Source organism: Bombus pascuorum, chromosome 1 (assembly GCF_905332965.1).
Source record: "Bombus pascuorum chromosome 1, iyBomPasc1.1, whole genome shotgun sequence".
NCBI lineage: Eukaryota > Metazoa > Arthropoda > Insecta > Hymenoptera > Apidae > Bombus > Bombus pascuorum.
In genome coordinates, this window is record NC_083488.1 from 66445 (window position 1) to 89941 (window position 23497).

The 23497-nt window shown below is 39.7% G+C and overlaps 4 protein-coding genes across 6 annotated transcripts in view; 1 reads left to right on the top strand and 3 right to left on the bottom strand.

Moving 5' to 3' along the window:
- Positions 1-8730, top strand: part of LOC132910635 (roundabout homolog 2-like) — a 28473-nt gene extending 19743 nt beyond the window's left edge. The window contains exons 5-11 of the mRNA XM_060966439.1: positions 22-288; positions 379-659; positions 801-1325; positions 1490-1720; positions 1865-2203; positions 2290-4345; positions 4465-8730. Of these exons, the coding sequence (XP_060822422.1) occupies positions 22-288; positions 379-659; positions 801-1325; positions 1490-1720; positions 1865-2203; positions 2290-4345; positions 4465-4643 (3878 nt within the window). The 3' untranslated portion in view covers positions 4644-8730. The remainder of the gene's footprint in view (positions 1-21; positions 289-378; positions 660-800; positions 1326-1489; positions 1721-1864; positions 2204-2289; positions 4346-4464) is intronic.
- A 191-nt stretch (positions 8731-8921) lies between these two features.
- LOC132910642 (uncharacterized) lies at positions 8922-10715 on the bottom strand. Of its 2 annotated transcripts, none has more exons than XM_060966462.1 (6): positions 10556-10715; positions 10143-10219; positions 9617-9760; positions 9445-9551; positions 9246-9369; positions 8922-9161 (listed from the first exon to the last, which is right to left on the bottom strand). In XM_060966462.1, exons 2-6 carry the CDS (start codon positions 10189-10191, stop codon positions 9079-9081), a joined length of 507 nt encoding a protein of 168 aa, XP_060822445.1. In that variant the 5' UTR covers positions 10192-10219; positions 10556-10715; the 3' UTR covers positions 8922-9078. The 2 variants fall into 2 exon arrangements, with proteins under 2 accessions (XP_060822445.1, XP_060822436.1); XM_060966453.1 differs by having other exon boundaries at positions 9246-9372.
- A 102-nt stretch (positions 10716-10817) lies between these two features.
- LOC132910787 (kanadaptin) lies at positions 10818-14425 on the bottom strand. The gene is made up of 6 exons (XM_060966792.1): positions 13365-14425; positions 12997-13271; positions 12777-12919; positions 11932-12092; positions 11476-11850; positions 10818-11398 (listed from the first exon to the last, which is right to left on the bottom strand). The coding sequence occupies exons 1-6, from the start codon at positions 14106-14108 to the stop codon at positions 11012-11014; spliced, it is 2085 nt and encodes a 694-aa protein (XP_060822775.1). The 5' UTR covers positions 14109-14425; the 3' UTR covers positions 10818-11011.
- Positions 14426-14554: 129 nt separating this feature from the next.
- LOC132910971 (choline/ethanolamine kinase) lies at positions 14555-23429 on the bottom strand. Of its 2 annotated transcripts, none has more exons than XM_060967201.1 (6): positions 22643-23429; positions 19668-19780; positions 18575-19054; positions 18226-18472; positions 16250-16414; positions 14555-16089 (listed from the first exon to the last, which is right to left on the bottom strand). In XM_060967201.1, exons 1-6 carry the CDS (start codon positions 22709-22711, stop codon positions 15967-15969), a joined length of 1197 nt encoding a protein of 398 aa, XP_060823184.1. In that variant the 5' UTR covers positions 22712-23429; the 3' UTR covers positions 14555-15966. The 2 variants fall into 2 exon arrangements, with proteins under 2 accessions (XP_060823184.1, XP_060823194.1); XM_060967211.1 differs by lacking the exon at positions 22643-23429 and adding an exon at positions 19895-20068.
- Between the last annotated feature and the right edge of the window lie 68 nt (positions 23430-23497).

Genomic DNA, 23497 nt, shown 5'->3' on the forward strand with positions numbered 1-23497 from the left:
GCATTCGTGTTTCCTTGTTAGTGAAGCCATTCTTCTTGTCGACTCCTGCGAATCAAACGATCCTAGCTGACCAAACGGCCGAATTCGCCTGCCGCGTAGGCGGCGATCCTCCACCTGAGATCCTTTGGCGACGAAATGATGGGAAAATGCCAATCGGGCGGGCGCATATTTTGGACGACAAAAGCTTGCGAATCGAAAGAGTGACGTCGCAAGATCAAGGGACGTACATTTGCGATGTTGAGAACGGTGTCGGTGCCATATCTGCGACTGCAACTTTGACAGTACATTGTAAGTAAGCGGAAAACGGAATGCTTGTCCGTATTGACGAATCGATGCTAGCAACGATGCGTGACGTTCTCTCTTGTTTGGTTCCGTCAGCGAGGCCAATATTCAGCAGCTTTCCAAAAGACGAGATAGTCAGCGTCGGATCGAACGTTTCGTTTTCCTGCGCGGCTCGTGGCGCACCGCAGCCTTCTATCTTTTGGACACGCGAAGGTTCTCAAGAATTAATGTTTCCTGGAAACGAATACCAAGGACGATACAAAATCACAGAGGATGGGAGTTTACGTATCAAGAGCGTACTTGGAAAAGACGAAGGACACTACGTTTGCAGCGCGATCAGTCAGGCTGGTGCGAGCACAGCTACGGTCTTTCTTCAGGTATTGGATCGCCTACCGATCTTCTCTCGATTTTCTCTTTTCGATGTTGCCCGTGAAATTGTAAACCGTACAGGGATACGAACGAAGGGTAACTGCGCTTGGTTGAATACCGACAGATCGATTCTTATATTTCTCCGTTAGGTTACATCGGTCGAGGAGGTTCCACCGCCTGTCATCGAAATTGGAGCAACGAATCAAACGTTGGCCCCGAAAAGCGAAATTTCCTTGCCGTGCCGTGCATTCGGAAGACCTAGCCCAAAAATCCGCTGGTACAAAAACGACCAACTTGTACGAATCGATGGCGATGATCGATTTGCGATCGCTGGTAACGGCACTCTGTCTCTAAAAAATCTTCAATCGAGCGACACGGGAATATACAAGTGTGTTGCATCCTCCGAGTCCGGGAATACGTCATGGTCGGCTAGTTTAACGATTAGCCCAGCAGCGAGTTATCACGGCGTCGTCGTGCCAGATATATCGCTACTTCCCGAAAGTCCAAGCAAACCAAGAATAGTGAATACCACTAGCAACACGGTCACGCTCACCTGGAGCCCGGGACACGAAGGCGTTAACAAAATAATCGATTACACGGTCGAGTATTTTGCTACGAATCCAAAGACTAGCTGGATTGTTGCCGGAACGAGAATAATAGATGACGTCTATACCGTAAGTACATGGACATGTGTACATGATCAGGCCGGATTCGAACGCAATAACATAAGACACAAGTAGACATGTACATATGTGCATAGACGTATTCCGTCTGCGTTTATCCGATAACAACGTTAATCGACGATGCAATCCCAATCGCTGCTCTTTTCCTCTCACAGGTAACGAATCTCAAACCAGATACGAGTTACGTATTCCTTGTTCGTGCTCGAAACAGTCAGGGTCTTTCCGTTCCTGGACCGTTTTCCGATGTGGCGCGCACGACTAATATCGATCAACACGCGATTCCTCAAACTGAACTAATTCGAGCAAGAGATCGTCTCAACAGTGAAATTCTTTACTTGAAGGATGTTCAGCCTTTGAGCAGTACCAGCGTAAAGATCGTATGGGACGTAAGTAACAGAGGCGCTGTAGAACAAGCGACGCGTTGCAAAAATATAAATCCTTCGATCGAGTCCAATTATATAATAGTTGCCAAATTATTTGTTGTTGCACTTCTCCCTGTGCCTTGTTTTCCCTGTGCTGTTTGTCTCTAGATACTGGGAGCTGCCGATTTGGTCGAAGGCTTGTACATAAGATATCGTCAGGTTTCGGAGAAGCCAGAATATCGAATGGTCACGGTACTGAATGCCGGGGCAACCAGCTACGTTTTGACCAATTTAAACAAGTACACGCGTTACGAGTTCTTCCTAGTTCCTTTTTTCAAGACTATCGAAGGGAGACCGAGCAACGTGAAATTAGCGATCACGCTGGAGGACGTACCTTCCGGGGCACCTGAAAACGTTCATGTCGGCATGATAAATGTGACCTCGGCATTCGTCCGTTGGTCTCCGCCGCCGAAAACTACACAAAATGGACAATTAATAGGATATAAGGTAAATACGCGTGTGACAACACGATCTAGAAGCTAGTTTTCCGTAAGAATCGAGTCAAGTTCGTTTCTCTTTTATTCCTTCGCTAGATTCAAATCAAGAGCAATAGCAGCAACAAGATTTTGGGCCAGATGTCTTTAAATGCGTCGACAACGTCGGTGATTATCAACAGCCTAACGACAGGTGGTCTTTACACGGCGCGCGTTGCCGGGTTAACTCGTGTAGGTCTTGGACCGTTTTCCAATCCGACCGTTTTGAACATGGATCCAGGACAATTGACGCAGTTGCCGCCACGAACAGATCCGAGTCAAAGAAATGCCTCTGTCGTGAGTGAAACTTGGTTTTTGATTCTCGTGATAACGGTCGTGTTGACCGTTATCGCCGCGTTATTGGGTGCTGTTTACGTTCGTCGAAGGCAAGCGATGAGTAAACAACTCGGCCACTTGAATGTTCCTGTCGGCACGGCTAACGACATTTGTCAATTAAACAAAGATACTCTGTGGTTAGAGCGTGGTTGGAGGCCGAGTAACACACTCCAGGCTTCCACCACCGATAAGGACTGCGAAACGAAGCTATTAAGCAATCAGAATCAAATCGGCCTGCCACCTGGAATCGTTGGAATGGCTGGCTCGGAATACGCCGAAGTGAATCTAACGACATTTTACAATGCTCGAAAACAGTTGCAAGCTCCGCCAGAACCATACGCTACAACGACACTGTGCATGCCTGCTCGTAGCCCGGATTCGATAGAAACCGCCGGTCGAAAGTCGAATTCCAGCGATTCTTGTCTCAAGCCGGACTATTCGAGTTTAGATTCGAACTTGGATCGAAACAAGTCAACCGTGTCTCCGAGCAGCGACAATGCCAGTAGCGTTTATAACGCGGATGATAATACGGAAGCGCAAAGAAGAGCTCATCAATACAGAATGCCGCTGCCAAATGAAAATCAGCCACCGAATTGGTGCGATATGCTACCACCTCCGCCGGAACATCCGCCCTCGTTCGAGGGATCTCTCGGTTCTTCCAGATCGCATTCGCATACGCATCAACACCAACACCAACATCAGTATCAATATCATCATCATCATCATCCGCATCAAATGCAGCATCAGTATCAGCATCAACACCATTATCAACAGCAGCAGCAGCAGCAACAGCAACAGCAACAACAACAGCAACAACAGTACCAACATCAGACCGCCTTTAGCCCCCACCTAGGCAAGAGAAGTATCGAAAGGCAAAACGATTTGGACTTGATCACGAGTGCAGGACTAGCGTTGGGACTGGGTTTAAGCTCGAGTTCGAATTCAGGTTCCGGTTCTGGTTCGGGTTCCGCAGGTGGAAGCGGCGGCGGTGGTGGGGGCACTGGTAGCGGTGGTGGTGGAGGAGGTGGATCCGGTTCGGGCTCGGGATCGAGAAATTCGCAAAGTCCGCCGAGTCCGCCGACCAGAATAATTAACAATTTAGGAGGTTCGAATACAATTTGGAACGATTCGGGTCAGCAGACTCAACCGTTCGACAATTCTGTTCCGCAAAATAACGTCCATCAGCAAGGTAGGTATACGAGTTTGCCCCCGCAAACGAATCCACCGGCACTGCCTGTCTTTCCACAATCGTTCGACTGTTACGATTCGTACAAAGGTAATCACGAAAACGAATACGAGAGCGGCTCTCTTTTGTACGGTCAACGAAATGATTCGCCATCGGAAGACTACGATTCTGCGTACAGTCGTGTAAATCGTGCGGATTCACGATCGGAACGATCAATAGCGAACGAGGATATCTATCGACGAAACGATCAAGATATCTATACAACGGAGAATCTTTATCAAGCTGAGAACGACGAATGGGATAGAAAGTCGTGCGATTCGAACGCACACTCGGATATTTGTTGTTCCTGTTCGGAATCCAGTTGCCTCTATGGGAACACCCTCGAATACAACGACCAATTCGCTCCGACATCGGCCAATTGCCTGCATGGTAAAACAGGTTCACGAAATAGAAATGGCAAAAGTCCACGTAGAAGAAATACTAGAACTGCTTCACCGACCTACAGTAGCGGTGATAGTAATTATTCTTGTATCCCTCCAAGGCAGTCTGGAAACATTAGCTCGCAAGAAAGGACGAGGCATAACCGTGGCAAAGGTTCGCATTATCTTCTTTTCTTTCTTCGTTTCTCATTGCGGTCGATTTGATAAAAATTAGCGTAAAACGGTGTGATCTTTATGTACGTACAGCGTGCAACATATTTCGTTCTGTTTCAGATAAAGTGCCTAGCTTTTCGAGAATCGGCGGCTATCCTCAGCACAATTCCTCGGCCTCGAACACAGTCAGCAGTTCTGGAAGTCAAAGATACAACAAGCTGAACAATGTTTTCGTAGGTGGTGGGAATTCAAATGCTCCTATAGAGTGCAGTCGGCCGGCCGACCTTCGCGATGGCTAGTGGTCACAAGGATTCCCGGAGGATCAAGACCGACCGATAGAATCGACCGTTGGTGATACGAACCGCTGTTTCAACCTCAAACGAATTACTTGGATCGCAACGAATCGTAGCCGTCTCGCGCGACAATATCGCCAACATTCTCAAAGTACCTTTTCAGGGCTAAGCTCGTCCTCGATATCTCCAAACCTTAATAGCTAATCGTATTAACCGTGATATTCCTTTATTCCTGTCTCTTTTCTTCCTACCACCCTCCGCCGCGCGAAACTCTTTCATTCATATTCATTAATATTCTCCTAATAGATGGGTTTAACCTCGTCTCCGTTAGCCCTGTTTACGCAAGTAGTGCGAAGAACGCGTTCATCTCGTAGTTTCGATACTTTACCTAATTACCTAACCGAGTTGTTACGTTTCTTCGTTTTTTGCTCAATATATACAACCACTGCCATTGAGTAATGAAAATGGATGATGGACGATATGGTTGACAGTGAAAAGTGAACGGTGAACGGTGAACAGTGAACAGTGAACAGTGTGAACAGGATGCGAGATGATGGATATGATGAAAAGAAAGTGTTATAGATCGAATAGATTTAGTTTCATAATCTTTGTTCGTGAGTAACGATAATTTACGATTTCAACGTCGACTACGACATTGCAAACGATATTAACACGCAATATATTGTTACGCGTATGCGCACATGGCAGTTCTGTGCGCTAGATCAACGTGGCACTTGTGTACTTTTCAGAAATTTTCAATTTTCGCCGCTCAGAGATCCGCACGGTTCTATTATTTTCCGATGTAACGTTCCTAAATGATTGAAAATGATTCTTTAACTTTGTCGTACGGATACGAACGTGTTGCCACGTGATACTTCTTTAACGATATACATATGTATGCACAACTTTTAAGGGTACGTGCAGCAAAGAATGATCGACTGTCGTGCAACAAGTATTACATCATATGGAACAGTTTTTTTTTCTTCTTTTTTTTTTTTCTTGTGTATGTACGTATGCGTGTGCGTGTGTGCGTGTAGAAGCTTCTTTCTTCTATGAGCAGTTGAAACAATGGAAAGTAGCTGTCGACCGGTGTCTTTCGTCGTAAATCTTCAATGCGAATCGGAAACGAGCAGCTATCGTTTTAGCTATTCTTCTATTGGTTGCATCGATCGAAAGGGAAAAAACAATTGCCACGTAACATTGACGAATTGATTCGTCGGTAATCGCTTACGAATACCAGCGAAGATTACGGCAGACAAAGAAAATACGAATAAGTGACAAGCTACGAGGACGACGACCAACAGTGTTGAAACGGCCATTATAATATTCTAAATTGGATCGAATCGGGCGTCGTTGATCCGAGCACGTTTACAAACTGCATCTCTTGGTTCCTCCTAATCTCAGTGTATGTTGCGTGAGAGTTCGTCGAGGCTCCGGAATTGGAACGAATCTTAATGTAAATTGAGATAGTCGAGTGGATAGAGGACACTCGTTGTGTAATAATCGCTCAAATTCGTTGTAATTAGTTTGTTCTTTCGCGCGAGAAAACAAAGAGTAAATATTATTAAAGAATTGACTGATTGTAGGTCGGCGATCGTCGAACTATGTTATACCGTTCTAACGAATGGGTTTATTAATACGTTGAGCGCGGCGTCGGTTCCCGGGGCCGATAGTATTAAAGTTAAAAAATAAATGTAGTCATTTCAATGAAATTTATTAGAACGCTCTAAACAAAAATGGATTTACCTTGGATTTACACATATTACAAAACGTGACAACTTTTTTGGTCAAAATTTTGGCTATCTCGCGTCCAAATAGCTTTGAATTGTTATCATAACATACCGAACAATATCTTCGCACTTTATGTACGTCTGCTTCCTTTTTGTGCGATTTATGAACAATTCTTCTTTCAACTTGGATATTTGGATATTGCCTTTTGGATCAAATCATTCATTTCGATCACAGATTCAATGGCAGACGAGACTTATCCAGTGCGCGAAGTCGCGTGCTTTAAAATCTTTAGCTCGCTCGTTACCGGCTAAACGGAAAAGATAGCAATTTCGGCACCGCGCTCAACCTATTGACAGACGTTGACAAGCGTCAAAGAGAAATAACAGACGCTGAACGCACTGCCGAATATCACAATTCCGGAAGACTACGTAGATCGGAGATACGATTCAATGTGTAACATAAGTATATAAAATTATCCTCGCGAGTAACGGTTGGCAAATGAAATTGGTAAATCCGTAGATCGCATATAGAAACATACAAGTATAATCCATCCAGAAAGGTGAGAAACAAGAATAAAAGAGGAAAAAGCTATTAGTAACGAATTAAATTAAAAGAAGGAGAGCGTTCGTTTTCGTAGAGTGTTTAAATAAATGATAAATTCCGAACAAGAGTTAGAGAAAGAGGGAAACGTAGCTACGTAGAACTTATATTTTAAGTATTCACCGTAACAATATTCAAACATTATCTCTGATAGTCTATTTAGACTGTACACTGAGTTTGCCAAACTTCGTCTTTACGGACTCTATCGACTGGTGGTAAATGGTCCTTTTCTATAGGCACATATGTGTGTAGATTCTTTTTGGGAGAAGAAACAAACAAAGAAATGAACAAACACCTCCAAATCTGTACATAAATTCGCACTCGAACTCTTCCACAATATGGGAGCAGTTCGATCGATAGTAGTTACTTATTTAGATACCGAAAATATTTCGAGTTCAAGATCGAGAACTCGTGATACTTTTGTCACAGATTATGCGGCAGAGTAAACGATTCTTGAACCAGTTATACCGAACCATCCTATCAATTTGCGAAGCGAAAAAAGTAATGACGTTATTTTTATAGTTTCTCATATTTGCACGATTGTTATGATGGTTCAAACTGTTTGTATGTATCATATTGCGCGTAACACCTTCAACGTTGAACGAAAATAGAAGATCGCGTACGGATCGTGACGACACACACACGCGCGCGCGCGCGCACGCACGCATGTACACGCACGCACACACCAAATTCTTTTTTCCCTTAAACTCGCTTTTAATTCCTATCGCCACTATCGCGGGCTTACTGTGCAACCCCTACCCTTCCGCCCCCCCCCTCTTCTCAATCCCGTGCGCATCTTTAATTCTTTCATTCTCGTTTCTCGTGTCGTCTATTGGCCCGTAATTTGAGTTGTCCTGTCTATCTTAAATTGCTCTTACGCTTATGCGCATGTTCTTGCGCTCGTCGCATCTCCATTAACTCTCCATTTACTCTACCGACCATCTGCCGAGAATTAAAACGGGGAACGGAATATAGCGAGAAACACATGTCGATGTGTGTTCTTCCGTTTGTGAAAAGTGAAAAGTGAACAGTGAAAAGTAAGCAAATCGAATGTAATCCGAACTAAATCGTCTTCGTTGAAATCGATTAAACCAACATTGTCCCGAGCGAGGGGAAGTTTCACGAAAGTTTCGTAAGTGATTTATTATCAATCACTGCCAATAGCTGAATAGTCTGTTGCAAAGATTGGACGCTTTGTTGACCGACTGACAAAAATTGTCGACACGGTAGAATAACGATATATATATTTTATAGTCACAGCGCGCTAATCGTCATATCATTAACATTCGGATCGAAAGATCTAATAACGATGAAAAACGTTCCGAACACTACAATTCGATAAGTTTCAATTTTACTTGCATCTTTTAGCCACTAGGTCTAAATTAAATCGCGAAGGCTGATAAGTGATTTAGCTTAAATATTCTTTACGTTTTGTAAATAAAGCGCATAAAAGAAACAGAAATTGTTCGTTCGTTCGTAAGCGTTTTCGTAGGCAATAACTTATTTATTATAAAACAAATGCAAGTGATTGTCCACTTTGAACATGTTATCGAAAAGAAAAATATGATACTAAGAAAATTGGTCGATACAGGCTAGTGTCATACGCGTACAGGCAAACACAAGACGCGCACAAATGTAGATAATTAAAAAGTAATAATTATTATTGTCAAGTACTACATATGCATATAAAGCGGTATACAAAAGCGTTACGCAATATACGAGTAACGATTATTAATAAAAACAAAGAAAAAGTGATGTTGAACATACGAGTATTTTCCAAACTTTTTACGTTCTAAAGGTAATTCATGAAGACTTAAAGGAAAAAAAACATCTACTTCCTCTTACCCTATTTCCCTTTACATTTAACAAGCTAGAGCTCAAGTTAAACGAAATTATATATAAGAGTCCAAAATAATCTTAGAGCTTCGGGTAATTTAAACATTATATCGGATATATTTAGAAATTTATAGTTTTATTATAACAGGAGACAACGACCGATAATTATTTACAAAATTTCGTTCGTAAACAAACGATTTTCCTTTTTCAAGTATTCTTATTGAGAATCATGAATACAAGATGAAATTATATTAGTTTTTACGCTTACATGTAATTACCCGCAACTACCCTTTCCGCAACAAGTGCGCTTAGGGGGTCGATATCCTCTAGAACCGTCGCCCATTAGTGGGTTGTATTCTGTAACGGTCGGACAATGTCAGAATTAACGCTATCGATCGATATCATTATTTTAAAATCATTATTTTCCATGTGTGTATTTACCCTCCCTTATAGATTTGTGTTTCTTCTCTGTAAAAGGTGGTGAATCGTTGTTCTTCTTTCCTAGTCTATCGCCTATGACATTATTGTCTAACATTAATTTTGCTATTCCTTTTGCATTTCCTTTCTGCTGGAAAACAGAATAATACACATATATTCTAAATCCATGTTGGCGCGTTTCAAGTTAAGATTCGCAATTTACCTCTGTCCTTTCCTGTTCTGCTAACATACATTTCTGATGATATTCTTCTTGCATTTTTTGTCGTGAAGCTTCTAGACCTGAGAGTCTTTCTCGCAACAGATCTGGATCTAGACATAATAAAATTAGGCAAGTACTTTCGACGAATGCGACATAGTCATCTTATGATATTTACTCTTATGATATTTTGCTGCATATTCCTGTTCATTCTTTCTCAACTTCCAATTCGCATATTTTTCCAAAATGTACGGAGATGCCCACCAAACGCAGATTGCAATTCCAATTATATACCATCCAACAGATGCGATAGTAGTCCATACTGTATCGATTGTCGAGATGTAATTAAATTAAATTAAATTACATTAAATTACCTATTACTTTGGATTAAATATTTTTCAGTGTTTCAATGTCTTAAAGGGAATTCGTGCAACGACATCTTAAAAGATAATAATAACGCTATCTAGTTAGTAATTATCAATTTTGATTAATAATTTGACACATCTTAATGATATAGCATATTTAGCATATATAGCATATTAAGAGATATTACGTTTCGATAAAAAAAATCACAGTCATTTTCAATTAAATGAAAATATATAACTTGTTCGGCTTACTTTCTAAGAATATGTACATTGTAAGAAGTGAAATTTAGACTTGTTGGTCTAGGTTATGTTTCATATCTATTTGACAAATATACGTACCTGTTTTAAAATAAGGAATTTCAAATATTTCTCCAACGAAATAATCCATTTTCTGTCTTTTCTAAATAATGCGACACCTATGATTTTAAAAACTGTTAATGTTAACAAATCACAAACCACAAATATATTTGATAAATATTGAAATAAAGCGAATATGCAATCTATTGGTTTATAATATGAGAACATGCCAATCACTGTCCAGTCATATCTTATGTTCGTATGGATTTTATATCCATATAAAACATGGTAAAACGGTTATCGTTGTTTATAATTTCACGTATATTTAGCTTGACGTACTAAATATACATGTATTATTTCGATATAAGAAAAGGTTAATTTTCAAAATTTCCACAAATATCAGAATAGAAGAAGCAAAAACAGTTGTAACTATTTTCGTTATTCTTCTATTTTACCTGTTTTTGAATCCGTTTATAAATTCACGAAACCCGTCCGTGATCACGATCGGAAATGTCCAAAATATTCCAAATCTCACTAGAAACGTAAACGATACAAGTAGTCGGTACAAGCAATCGATCGATACATCAAAACCTAACCTCATACATGTTCATTTGTATACACATAGTACCTCTGATACTGCATATATATATATATATATATATATATATATATATATATATATGTATACATGATATTAAATACAAAAGTACACATATGTAATAAATCATAATATAATACTGTATTTAATAATCATCGTACAGTAACTTGGCAATAAATATTGTACAGTATAGTATTTACAATATCATAAAGTACACGGTAATAACGTATAAAGAATTCAACAATTGTATAATACATATATTAGACAATTGATACGTATAATTACATATAAATATTGTATAACCATAATAACCTTAATAACCATATTTCTCGTTCAGACTTGTCTTTCCATCGCCTGCTTGATCCGATGGCGGAATCCACATGGAATAATTATCTGCATGTATGTCTTGATCGCAGTACATTTTTTTTTGTTCCCGTCGATGTTTTTTCGTCATTTGGAGGATGTTATGTTTTTGCTGCTCCTCGTGTTTCTCGGAAGATTCGTTTTTAATAGTGGTATTAGAGAGTTGCAATTTAAAATTCTCCTTAGATAATAAATCATGGGATGGATTTGAAATTGATCCATCATCGTCATCACTGTCCATTTCTTCTACAGCTGCTGCCTCTATCGCAGTGTCGGAATTTGCATTTGATTCAAGTAATTCAGTATTGGTAGTTACATACTGCTTCATTTGTTTCACCTATATAAACATTCCATAAAGGTAGTAGAGTAGTATTGTGGGCAGATTAAATGCGGACAAAATGAATATTTACTCACCTTTTTGCTGCAAGGTAAGGAGTTGTGAATCTTCTTTCGTTCTGCTGGTGCGTTTTGCATAAGATGCGCGACTTCTTTAGCCTGACTAACAGTTTGATTCATAGTATCGTGATAAGAAAGAGCTGGTAAATTTGCAGGCTGTGTCAAGTTTAACAGTTTAATCAAACTTGCCTCTTCTTTTCGAAGATTTTGTAATTCCAACTTCATCTTAGCAATGTCACTTTTAGTTAAAGCAAACGAACTTAGACTTGACATAAAAGCGTCTAACGCATCTTCTTCGGTCGTATCATTCTTCGCGTTACTCGCACTCTGCCAATTTTCAATCGAAGTTGACAACTGTGATATTCGTTTTGTAACTTCCTTATGTTTTCCGAGCTAAAATAATAACACCAACAACATTTTTATTTAAATGTTGATTGAAAGTTGCGAAATTAGTGAAGTACTTCTTCAACTCACCAAGGAATCATACGTTTCTGCTTTTTCTTCCAATTTTCCAGCTAATCTCATTCTCTGTTCACGCTTCCTTTCTATAGAACCTGTTCTATCCAAAAAATTGTCTTCGTCCGAGTCATAATAATCTTCTGCTTCCCAATTCCTCGTTTTCCTTTTTCTTGCTTCTGTACATACATGTATAAATTAATTCTAAATAACTAAAGAAGATGAAATAAAATTCTCATTTAGAATAAATCGACCGTTAAACAAAACGGTTTATTTTTACAAGAAGATAAAATTAATTAGTAAAGGGGCATCTGTGTTCAAGCACTGGAACGGTAGTGTTGATGTTCCGATTTCATCGATGTTGCTGAATTAGCCGGCACTATTAATTACTCGTTTAATTTAAAAGATGCGAGGAGCGTGTTCCAGATTGGGTTCAGGTGGAAACCGATGTCCTTGTTCATATTGTTTGGACTTTGTCCGGTTTTCATGTGAACACAATCTGGAACACGATCCTCACATGTTTTTAATTAATCAGCTGGGCAATTAACAGCGCCGGCTAATTCAGCAACACCGATGAACTAGAACATGAACATCATCGTTCCAATACATGAATGCAGGTATCTTGTTATATAGAGAGACCACCACCATCACCATCACCACCAGACGTCAGCTTCAATGCGTTTTTAGATGCTGAAAAAGCTAATTGCATTGTTGGCGAAAGGTCGAAGGTTTCTGCCCGAAAGCCCCGAACAATGTTGTGTACAACAGTATTAAGTATAGATATGAATACAAAACAGAACAGTATATGTATGAAAATAAAAGTTAAAGTTTATTACAAAGAATTTTATAAACATTATTCTTACCGTGATTTGCTTGCCTTAATAATCCATATTTATCTAAAATTTTGCAAGCTTCCAACGCGCATTGTACAACTGCCTCTTTTTTTTTACCTTTTACAAGGGCTTCTGCTCTTGTCGAATGTCCGACGATATCTTCAGTGGGGAGACTAAATTTTTCACGAGATTAAGTTAATCGTACCATATATTTCTCTCACATTGTTTTCATATGTATGAAAATACTTACTCTACCCAACACAAAAATTGTCCAAATCCCTTTTCTTCTGTTTGATAACGTAGGTCATATCCTTCTCTTTCAAACCACCCTCTAAGAGTTTTCTTGGGATCTTCTAAAACTAAATCATCGTCCGTAATAGAAGCATAGGGATTTTCTTGAAGATCCGTTTCTTCGTCTGCATCCTCTCCCATTCCCCAATCAATGCCTTCGCTTTCCTTTTCTTCGATGGATGCTTTACCTTTGTCTTCCATGTACCGTTTTTCCAACTGGGACGCTCTCATTCCCTAGAATATTTTCGTTTCATCTTATATTTGCTTGAAAAATAACTGCATTAATTCCATACGAAAGTAACAATGTTTGGATAAAAGAAAGAATACCTTTAACTCTGTTAAACTGTACGGAGATTCTTCTTCTTGGTCTTCCGGTGGAGCTTGTAAAATGTACTTTCTCTGGCTGCAACCAAATCTGAGCATATGACCTCCGTGTATTCTTACGTAAACATTAGGTTTTATGCGGTTGCCATTCCAAAAAGTACCGTGAGTACTTCCTAGATCATATACATAGAAACCTTTATCGTTTTCTTTGTCTTGTTCAGATCTGTACTGTAAAACTGCATGATATCTTGAAATGGTAGGATGAACAAGTGATAAATGACACAAAGGTAAACGCCCAACAAGATAGAAATTTTGTTCGTTGAGTGAAATTGTCTCGATGATCATTCCAGACTTGAGCACTTCCATCATGTAATTCCCTTCCGGCTTTCCTCCCCAAGATGGTTCTACATATGGGAAAGGTTGATCTTGCGAATGTTTTTGAGATTTCGTATCACACTCTGAGCTTTTGGAACTTTTATGTATCGGACAAGAACGTTTTGGGCCAATTAATACAGTCGGTTTCTTGAAAGTTGCAATATTATCAGCATCATTGAGACCTTCAGATACGTCATTTGTTAAATGTTCTTTTGTCGAAGCTGCAAGCTGTATGCCATTTTCCGATGTATCGGAAGAATTAGAAATTTTAGTAGTGGTTAGTATTTCTTCATTGTTTACTTCAGCTTGTACATTTCTTTCATCATTGTTGAAATGAATATTGGGCATAAGGTTGTGTGACGTAGTTTCCATAGTTTTTATCGTTCGTAAGAAAGAAAAAGGAGGCCAATATTAAACGTTGTAGAAAGTTGTCAGTTTCCAGGAACAAATTAAAACTTCTTTCGATTAACTTTTAAACCGATACCAATTAACGTCAACGTTCGTTTATATAACCTCAACAGACTGTAAGTGCAATAACATCAACTAACCTTATATACGTATTGACTAAAAACTCGAGGTGCACGTTGCATGCGTGAGCCATGAAAATGTTATTGTGTACAATGATCGCCATCTTACGGAGATAAAAGAAAATGAAATACGATATACGTAATATAATGTGAAATGTATGCAGGTATGTACATCACGATATAGTTACGAACTCCATTTTCATTAAAAGAAATTACAGATATTTGTTTTTCTGCAAAATTATTTATTATTATTTGAGGTAAAGGATGATAGAATGAATGGAAGAGAATGGAAATAGTTTCTTTCAACTTTATTAAAATATTGTTCTTTGTTGAACCGAGAAACATGTCGCACTAATGAAAAATACGTGATGTGGATCACGATGTGGAAGAATTAGAAATAAAACGCAAATATCATTGGATAATCAAGAAGAAAAATACCGATGAACAATAATATCTTGATATCAGCACTGGTCGCAAATACATACGTTCGATAATGATGATCAGCTTATTTACTATGTATGCTTTCGTTTTTTAGCATGAATGTTCTTAGCTCGTGCAAAAAAAATCCGATACAAACGCAATTAAGTACATATATATATACATATATACGCGAGACGCGATCGAAAGTACGCGAAAGATTTGGCTGTTTAACACGTTAAGCGTACAAAGTTTCCTATTTCAATTGTAATAATGATTCGTCCCAGGTACAACAAAATCGTATTTATGTACAAATCATCTACGTGCATACATACATGCGTACATACTTATACATGTACGCGTACACGTACGTATGTATGCGTATATGCACGTATATGTGTATATATGTATAATGTAATTATAAATGGTAGGAATACTCCTCGATCTTTTTGATTTCCAGTATCCGGCTAAAAATATCGATAGCTGACTTGAAAGTTGAGCAGCATTTCCCTGAAAAGTTTAAGCTGTCAGGACGATATCATTCGCATTTCTTATCTTATATCACATTTGTAATTCGTAAGCCAGGGTTGTTCACGGGAGAGATCCTTTTCTATTTACGTAGTCCCATACCGTTTTTATAGGGCGAAGGGAGTACCATTATGAGAAACTGGGAGACGATTCTTTCGGTCATATTAATTAATCACACGTCGCCATGGTATCCACATAGTAGTCGCGATGGTATTCGCATAGTAGTCGCGATGGTATCCATCGAGAATGAAAACGATACGAAACGAAACGAAACGAAATTGCACGTGATAGATGGTTCGCGTAGACAAGTCTATCGTAGTAGTAAGGCATCGTCTCGTTTCTTTCCTTCCTCTCTCCTTTTTTTCTCTTTTCGTGTTTCTTAACAGCCTAACCCCTTCCCGTCGTTCCTATTCCCACCCCCCATCTTTCTCTCTCTCTCTATCTCTTCTTTTCTCGCGTTGCTTCTATCTCGGCCACTTGCGTGCATCCGTTCAATGCGTTGCTCGTCATTCTTCCACTTGTCTATACATTGGCTTTCACATCTTGCTTTGTTCCGGCTTTTTCTTTTCGCTCTTCCTTTCTCTTTTCTTCTTTTTGTTGAAAACCGCAAACATGTATCACGAAACAACGGCAAATCGTGATTCTGACAAGATACGTAATTACGAGCGCATGAAAATATGGTAGGTAAACTTTTATTTGTCACGTTACGTTGTAGAAAGGAAACAGTCTTCGCCGTAACGATCGTGCGCTCGATTTGTTCAATCTACGGTTATTTTTTCAGCAGTATCGTCATCATCATTGTCTATCGTCGGCGATCCTCCAGAAGCCATAACCTTTTCTTTTAAATACTGGTAATTTTTTAATCTAGAAACCGCATAATCCTGCAACAATGGAAATAGAACGAAATGATTGGAGAAGATAGGCAAAAGAGCAAGGGTAATGAGCATGAGCATGTAAATAAGTGTATGTGGAGAAAGTTTGGAACAATAAAAGTAACGAGAGAAAAGCGTAAAATACGGATACACCGTGTGGTGAGCATACCCAATAGCCAAATGGAATTTCTGATAATTTGGCGTTGACGATACTCCAAAGACCCCAAAATAAGTGACTAGCCAAAGAGAATATCTTGATTTCCATCATGATTCGTTCCTCTTCCGGTAATCCTTCTTTGCCGATTGTTCTTAAGTAACTTCTTATAAAGTTGAGCTGTCAAAGAATATAAAATTGCTAAACGTATAATACGATCGTTTTTCGAAAGTAATTGAAAGATGAATTTGAACAGATAGAAGGTGGTGTACATATATGTATATATAGACATATATACATACGCGAGCCAAAAATCTACTTATGATATACGTATGTAAATATGTATACATATATACATTTATATATGTATGTATGTCCGAAATACAGGATAAACTTTAAAAGCTTTTCTGTAAAGAGAAAACATCTACAGTGAAAAGTAGCTCGAAAGTGGTACGTAGATTTAAACGGTTTGAGAAATCGAGTCAATTGCATTCGGAATAAACATGCGTTCATAGGGACACTCTAATTGAATACGGTAGACGGATATTTAAATGCGGTGAGAGAAGTGTCTTAATTGGAAATAACGCGATTTTACCACCCATAAGACACTGTACATTTATCGAGTAATGTAGATTATGGATCGACTATCGAGAGTGCGTGTAGAAGTACTCTAGAGTCGTAGATGCGCAGGTACGGGACTGATGTTGCAAAGGTGGGTGATGGCACCGGTCGTTCTGGTTCCACAACGTACGGTGCGAGACGGGATCCATAGCATAGCAGTGGCACAGATCGATATTGCCATCCCCGTTATTCCGATTTCCGATTAGCCGATCAGGCAGGCATCAGCCTTGTCTCACCGAATTGTGGTCCTGTGAAACTAATATATACACACGCAACACACGCCAAGCAGCTCCTCGATCTGCTCTCGATAACTCTTGAACTCGCTTCACCGAGTAGATATAGGTATACGTATGCATCGCATACGATCGAACTTGGTCTTGCGCTTTTAATTTGTCAACCTCAAAGACAAAATGAAGGAAAAACGGGAAAAAGATAGAGAAGAAGAAACAAGTTAATAAGGGAATTGGGTGGAACGACAGCGGCGACAACAATGGTAATAGTGGCAGTCGCAGTCGCAGTGGCAGTGACAGTGGCGGTGGCAGTGACAGTGGCGGTAGCGGTGTCAGTGGTGGTGGCGGTGGCGGTGGCGGTGGCGTTGGCGGTGGCGGTGGCGGTGGCGGTGGCGGTGGCGGTGGCGGTGGCGGTGGCGGTGGCGGTGGCGGTGGCGGTGGCGGTGGCAGTAGCGGTGGCGGTGGCGGTGGCAGTGGCAGTGGCAGTGGCAGTATCAGTGGCAGTGGCAGTGGTAGCGACTTTGACGGTAACGGTGAAAATTACAGCGACGGCGGCAAAGTCAAATATGGGACAAAGGGAATTTTATTTGTCTATGTCGATCTCAATTTTGGTTGACAAAACACGATTGCCTTCTATTTTCGCTCTAGTTATTTCTCGGCGGTGCGAGGAAAAAGTGATAAAATTATAAATGGAACCGATCCTTTCTTTCGCAACGCATAGGAATGTTTTACGATTTGATTCGATCATTGTTCAAAGTCGACGTAGAATTTCGAATGAATACATTTCTCTGTTTCTGTTTGTTTTTTGAAATGCGTTAAGTATGTATGTGTCATCGTTCAAATGGACGCAGTTGCAAGGTATCGCTATCGATATATGTATGTATATGTAATCGATTAAAAAATGTATCGACCGATGGAGTAAAATTGTGATCGTGTAACAAGTGCGGGGTAACGGTAACGGTAACGGTAACGGTAACGGGGGATCCCTGGGGGGATTTTTTATGTATGTAATTCGTTTGTTCGTCTCCATGAGGGCGCAAGACAAGTTGAACGACGGAACGAAGGATAAGAAAACGCGACGATCTTACCATGATTCTTTCTTTGTAAATGTTTCGAAAGACGAAATACTCCAACATTTACCTTTTGCTCTTTTGTAGGACCAGATGCCGCGCGTTCATGAAAGAAAGGATATTCCGCTGCTGTATAATCGTACTGCCATTCCACGAAATGATTTGCTATGTCGAATGCTCGATAATTATAAGAGCAATATTCAAAGTCGATAAGAACTAGTTCGGGTTTCCGTGTATTTTGCCGTAGCAATATATTACCCTCTTGCATATCGTTGTGACAAAAAACAACTGGATATTTATGTCGGGTTGCGAGAGATCTGAAAAATAGATTCCTTACCGTTAATACAGTCTACAGTGTACTAAATTGCTACTACGTTGTTTCGTCGACTCCGCAGCCTCTCCTTCCCCCGTTTCCTCACCTGAACCACTTGATCTCGTGATCTAGGTCGATCGCTCGTATCGCGTTGACGTTTTTCGAATGACGAACATCGATGTCCTCGATATTTTCTAATATGTCGGTGGCCGTGTCCAACCATTTGGTCATAGTATCCCAAAGCCAAGTTGGTTCTTTGCTTATCGGAACCTGCATACTATGTATCTGGGCCATTTTTTCGGCGATCATGCAGCTTAAAATCGGATCCGCCAATTCATCGGTGAGCAACGGTCTCGCCGGTATGTACTCCTCTATTCGACCACCGGGAAATATACCGTGTAACTTGGGTCCGAGTCGCCTTTCCGACAGTAACGTGAATATGACCGATTCGGTGATCAGCCCTTCCAAAGCTCTTTCCCCGTGTATCTGACCGTACAGTCGCAATAAGACTTGCCGTGGTTCGCCTCGAATCGGAACAGTTCCATCGGGTAACTGGACATTGTACAACCAATTGCTTAATCCGCCGCTGTAAAATATCGAATAATATCCTCGTATTTAGAATATTCGGATCATGCGCATGTTCCGCCAATTATTCTTACCACTGATCAACGCACTTTCTCACAAGCACGTACAATACAGGTCACTGGAGCACACTATCGCGTAATATGTATATTTCAATATGTATATTTATATTACGTATATGTACGTATACATGTATACGTATTATGTTATTATGTATTTATTGATATTGTGAAACGAACACGAATATACAATATACATATTGTGCGTAATACTTATGTAGTGTTGTGGAAACATGCATATTCTGCACACGCAACTGCAACACAGTTTCGATTTGAGAAACAGTCGATCGACGTTTCGTCTGGCTTACGATTGCGGCACAGCCTATTATCTGCTTGACACTTTACTTTACGATCGGTCAGAGTCTCGATTTTCCCCTTTGAATCGTACATGCGAGTAGATTGCAACAGGAAATCGTGCAAACACCAGAGAACTAAGAAGCCGATATCGAAGAGTGCGAAATGAAAAGTAAACGCGAATGAGAGGAGTATCGTCAGCCGTCGAAAGTGATACTGTAAAATACTGTAAATAAATGTAATATATCGAACCTCGATACTAACCTGATACGTTTCAATGTCATGTTCTCCGCGGTAACGTGTTTCCAAACTCCGTGGAGGTAATCGCGGCATATGCGCGCTGCCATTTCCCGCATCTCTGGATTCTCTTCGGACATCTGATGTAAAAGAGACAGGACAAATCTGAGTCATCATCGATAGTCGATGTAACGAATGCTTAACGATAACGATTTCGAAATACGTCTAATAAATGGCATTTTACGGGGACTGACCGATCAACGATGCACCTACTACGTAAAATGTATGTTTAGAGGAACGCTGTTTTTTTACGCTTTATCTCGTTTATCCTTGAATAAATGCTTTGGTATGGTCGACCGAACGTCAGCCATTAAATACTAAAATCAAAGACCGAACGAATCTACCAATCGTTCTACTAATCGTCATTTCTTCTCCTATCACTGCACCGTACCCACAACAAGGATCGTCCTTTTTCTTTTTTCTCCCGTTGTTCTCCTTCCAAGGTGGAACACGCCCCTCGAAGATCTAAATTCGCGAAACGCGCCGTTTCGATGGGATACAGCAGGCGCGACACGATTTTGAAACAGGTGGATCCGTTCCTATCGTCGCGATACAAAACTGAACGTGCAAACGCATCGAGCGAGTGTATCGCATCATTACTGCCATCACCGACGGTGTGCAGGTCGTTGCGAGACTTGCGCGAAAATAACGATCGATATTTCGTCCTACGTACGAGTATGTACTTATGTACTTGCTACGCGATCGTTTCTTCCTGCTGCACTGCCACCGACACAACATACGAGATACATACACATCAGGTATTAAACGCGTGAGGCGGAAAAAGAAACAGGATCGATAAACAGATACTATATTATATACGCGACCGTTCTTCGTCTATCTTTTCATGTATACGTACATATATTGGCAGACGGGTTATTCGATGGTGTTAAATAGCTTGTTTCGCGAGTTCATCGAAGGACGGGACGCTAAACGGCGCCATGCGGCATGTTACAACGTTTCGGCAACAAACGTTTCAATTTCAGTTTTCAACTTTCCATTTGAATCTGCTTGCTTCGTATTTTAAATAATTATTCGTTGTTAGCATAGTAAAAATTACATTCGATGTCAGGTCTACAGATAGACAGATCATTGTAATCATTGTAATTTCGCCAACTAATCTTTTTTTCGTGTTAAACGAACAAGTGTACGCGTGTATGGATAACGGAAATACCTATCTGTGTGGAAATATTTGATCATTTTGTGCGCGTAGTAAGACAGGGGACTTCGACAAATAGCACAACCAATTTTAGAAACACGTTAAACTTCGCGAAAAGTCTCAGCTTAACGAAATTAAATACAGGTTTATTACTGCGTTACAGTTATCTGTCGTTCGCGATCTTGCCATCTAGAGATACCTTTATTTTCATTTCCCTTTGCAAATAAAAAATCTACTCGACTAGAATAGTACAATGATAACGATAGTTACGATCGTTGTCAGCATTGTGTCTCGTATAGACGTAAATTTAATCGGCTTAATCGTCGGATAGAATTGCTTTCGGAAACTTTTCTTACAATTAGCATCTTTCGATTATATAATCATTGAACGCAATCAGTGAGCTGTTAAAGTTCAAGATAAAAGGAATTACTGTTCGTTAGAGGCACCACAGTGACCCTGATAATGATACTAGATAAGCGATAGTAGACAATCGTACTAGATTTAGGGATCAAATGTAAAATTCTAAAACGCTCCAAAATGCGCGTTCGAAAATCAGCCAATACAATGTGTCGAACAGAAATGATCGGTGATCCATCCCACTTAACTTGAACGATCATATCGTGTTACGATATAACTGACCAGCTCTTGTACCGTAAGACAGAGAAGAAAAATGTGCAAGAAAAAAAGAGAAAGAAAATAGTAGAAAGCCGAATACTAAATTCGATCGCACGTTTCTTTGTCTACGGAAAAAAATTGTCACATGTATTTCCATCTCTTTCTTAATAAAATACGCTCAATCACGATAATCTTCTCAGCCCCTTTTTCTCAAAGATAATTTCAAGCACCTTTATAATAAAACGCATTGACAACAAATAATTAGAACGTATCACAGTCATCCTGTCTTTATCGATAGATCGAGTGATCACAATGGTGAACGATCGCTAAAATGTTATTTCCCGTTGGTAACACCAACCGCCAGAATTCGACATAACGTTTCTCACTCGTTTCACGACCGTCATAGCGCCATCATCTCGTAAAGAAACGTTGATTACGCTACACTTATTACATACCCGCATCTACGTTACGAACAGCTATGTAATTATTCGGCAAGATGCTTACACACGAAATCTGTACTACAATGATCACCGTTTTCAATTTAACGACGATATATGGACATGATCGACAAAAAAAAGAAAAAAAAAAAATGCACGATGTCTACGAGTTATTTAGTCGCTTACAAAATCGATTAAATACCTGTTTTACCTCCTTGATGATACATCGCTGATACGTCTACAATCTACAGTCTAAAATACATAATGTCACCGCTTTGTTTTTTAAAGTTTCGTATTTTATCACAAGTTTTCCTACTTAGTTCCTATAGAACTATCGTTAGATGGATATATCGTTATACATTTATTGAAAAATTCAATTATTAACTACATATATCTCGATGTGCATAATATATTCACATTACTGCGATTATATTTATCTAAAATGTACGATAAAGATAAAACCGGTCCTGTGTGTCGTTGAATTTCGACAAATGCTGATGCAATGCATACGTGAAAAAATTTGGCGCGATAAAAAAGGTTTGTGAAAGGGAAAAAGAATTTATAATTGCATGAAATGTTGGTTTTGCCTATATGTAAAGCTTGATCTGATGTAAAGTATCTGATACTTTATAGCATCGAATTCGAACATTATGTAAAACAACAGCAAAGAGAAGACTGAAAATCACATCTTGGCACAAGCATAATTGTTAGAATTGTAGATATTATATACACACCTTGTTTCCCAGACCCATCTTATCAATTGTTGTTACTCGAAAAATTTGCAGTGTCGATAAATCTTGCATAAATGGTCAACTCCCACTACTTCTACGCACGTCTTTTTTAACGGCTTAATTCTGCTTGAACGTTGAGACTTGGCTATTTAGCACTTGGTGTTTAATGTTTCATGAACGTAGAATGAACCTGATGTTAGAACTAATTGTGGCACGCTATCAGATACGAAGCACGGCTACCATTAAAACAAGGGAGAGGGAAAACAGGAGGGGGCAATGGAAGAAAAAGAGAGAGATGTGCGTTTAGGAAAAACAAAATTCTAGGTACTGTGTTGGTAGAAATTCTCTGCCGCTTCCAACACTGCTTTTCCTCTGATTTCGATTTCGATGATTGGTTGAATCTCCGTCTCGCTTACACTGCCACGTATAAAACTTGGTACGATGATCGATCGACTCGATTTACTTATATTTTATTAATATTCGAAAAGAATCGTAATCGACAATGATTACACTGACAATGTAAAAATATGTTTATTCCTATTATATATAAAACTTTATAAAAGAAGATTTACAATTTTATAGACGTTCACAAATCGGGTACAGACAAACAGGCGTACTCTGTTCACGTATTTATTCTTTTTACGTGACTCTTGTTTCAAATACACTAGAACACATTTACAAAACAAAGAACAAATAACTCGAACTCGTGCACAAATTGACACAAATATGCGACACAATTCAAGGAAAAAGCTTCGACACGTAATATACACATTATAAATGACCAATGATATCTAGATTTCTGTCCCTGCTTCTCTTTTACGTTTGAACGATGATAGCGCCACTGTGGCGTACAATCTC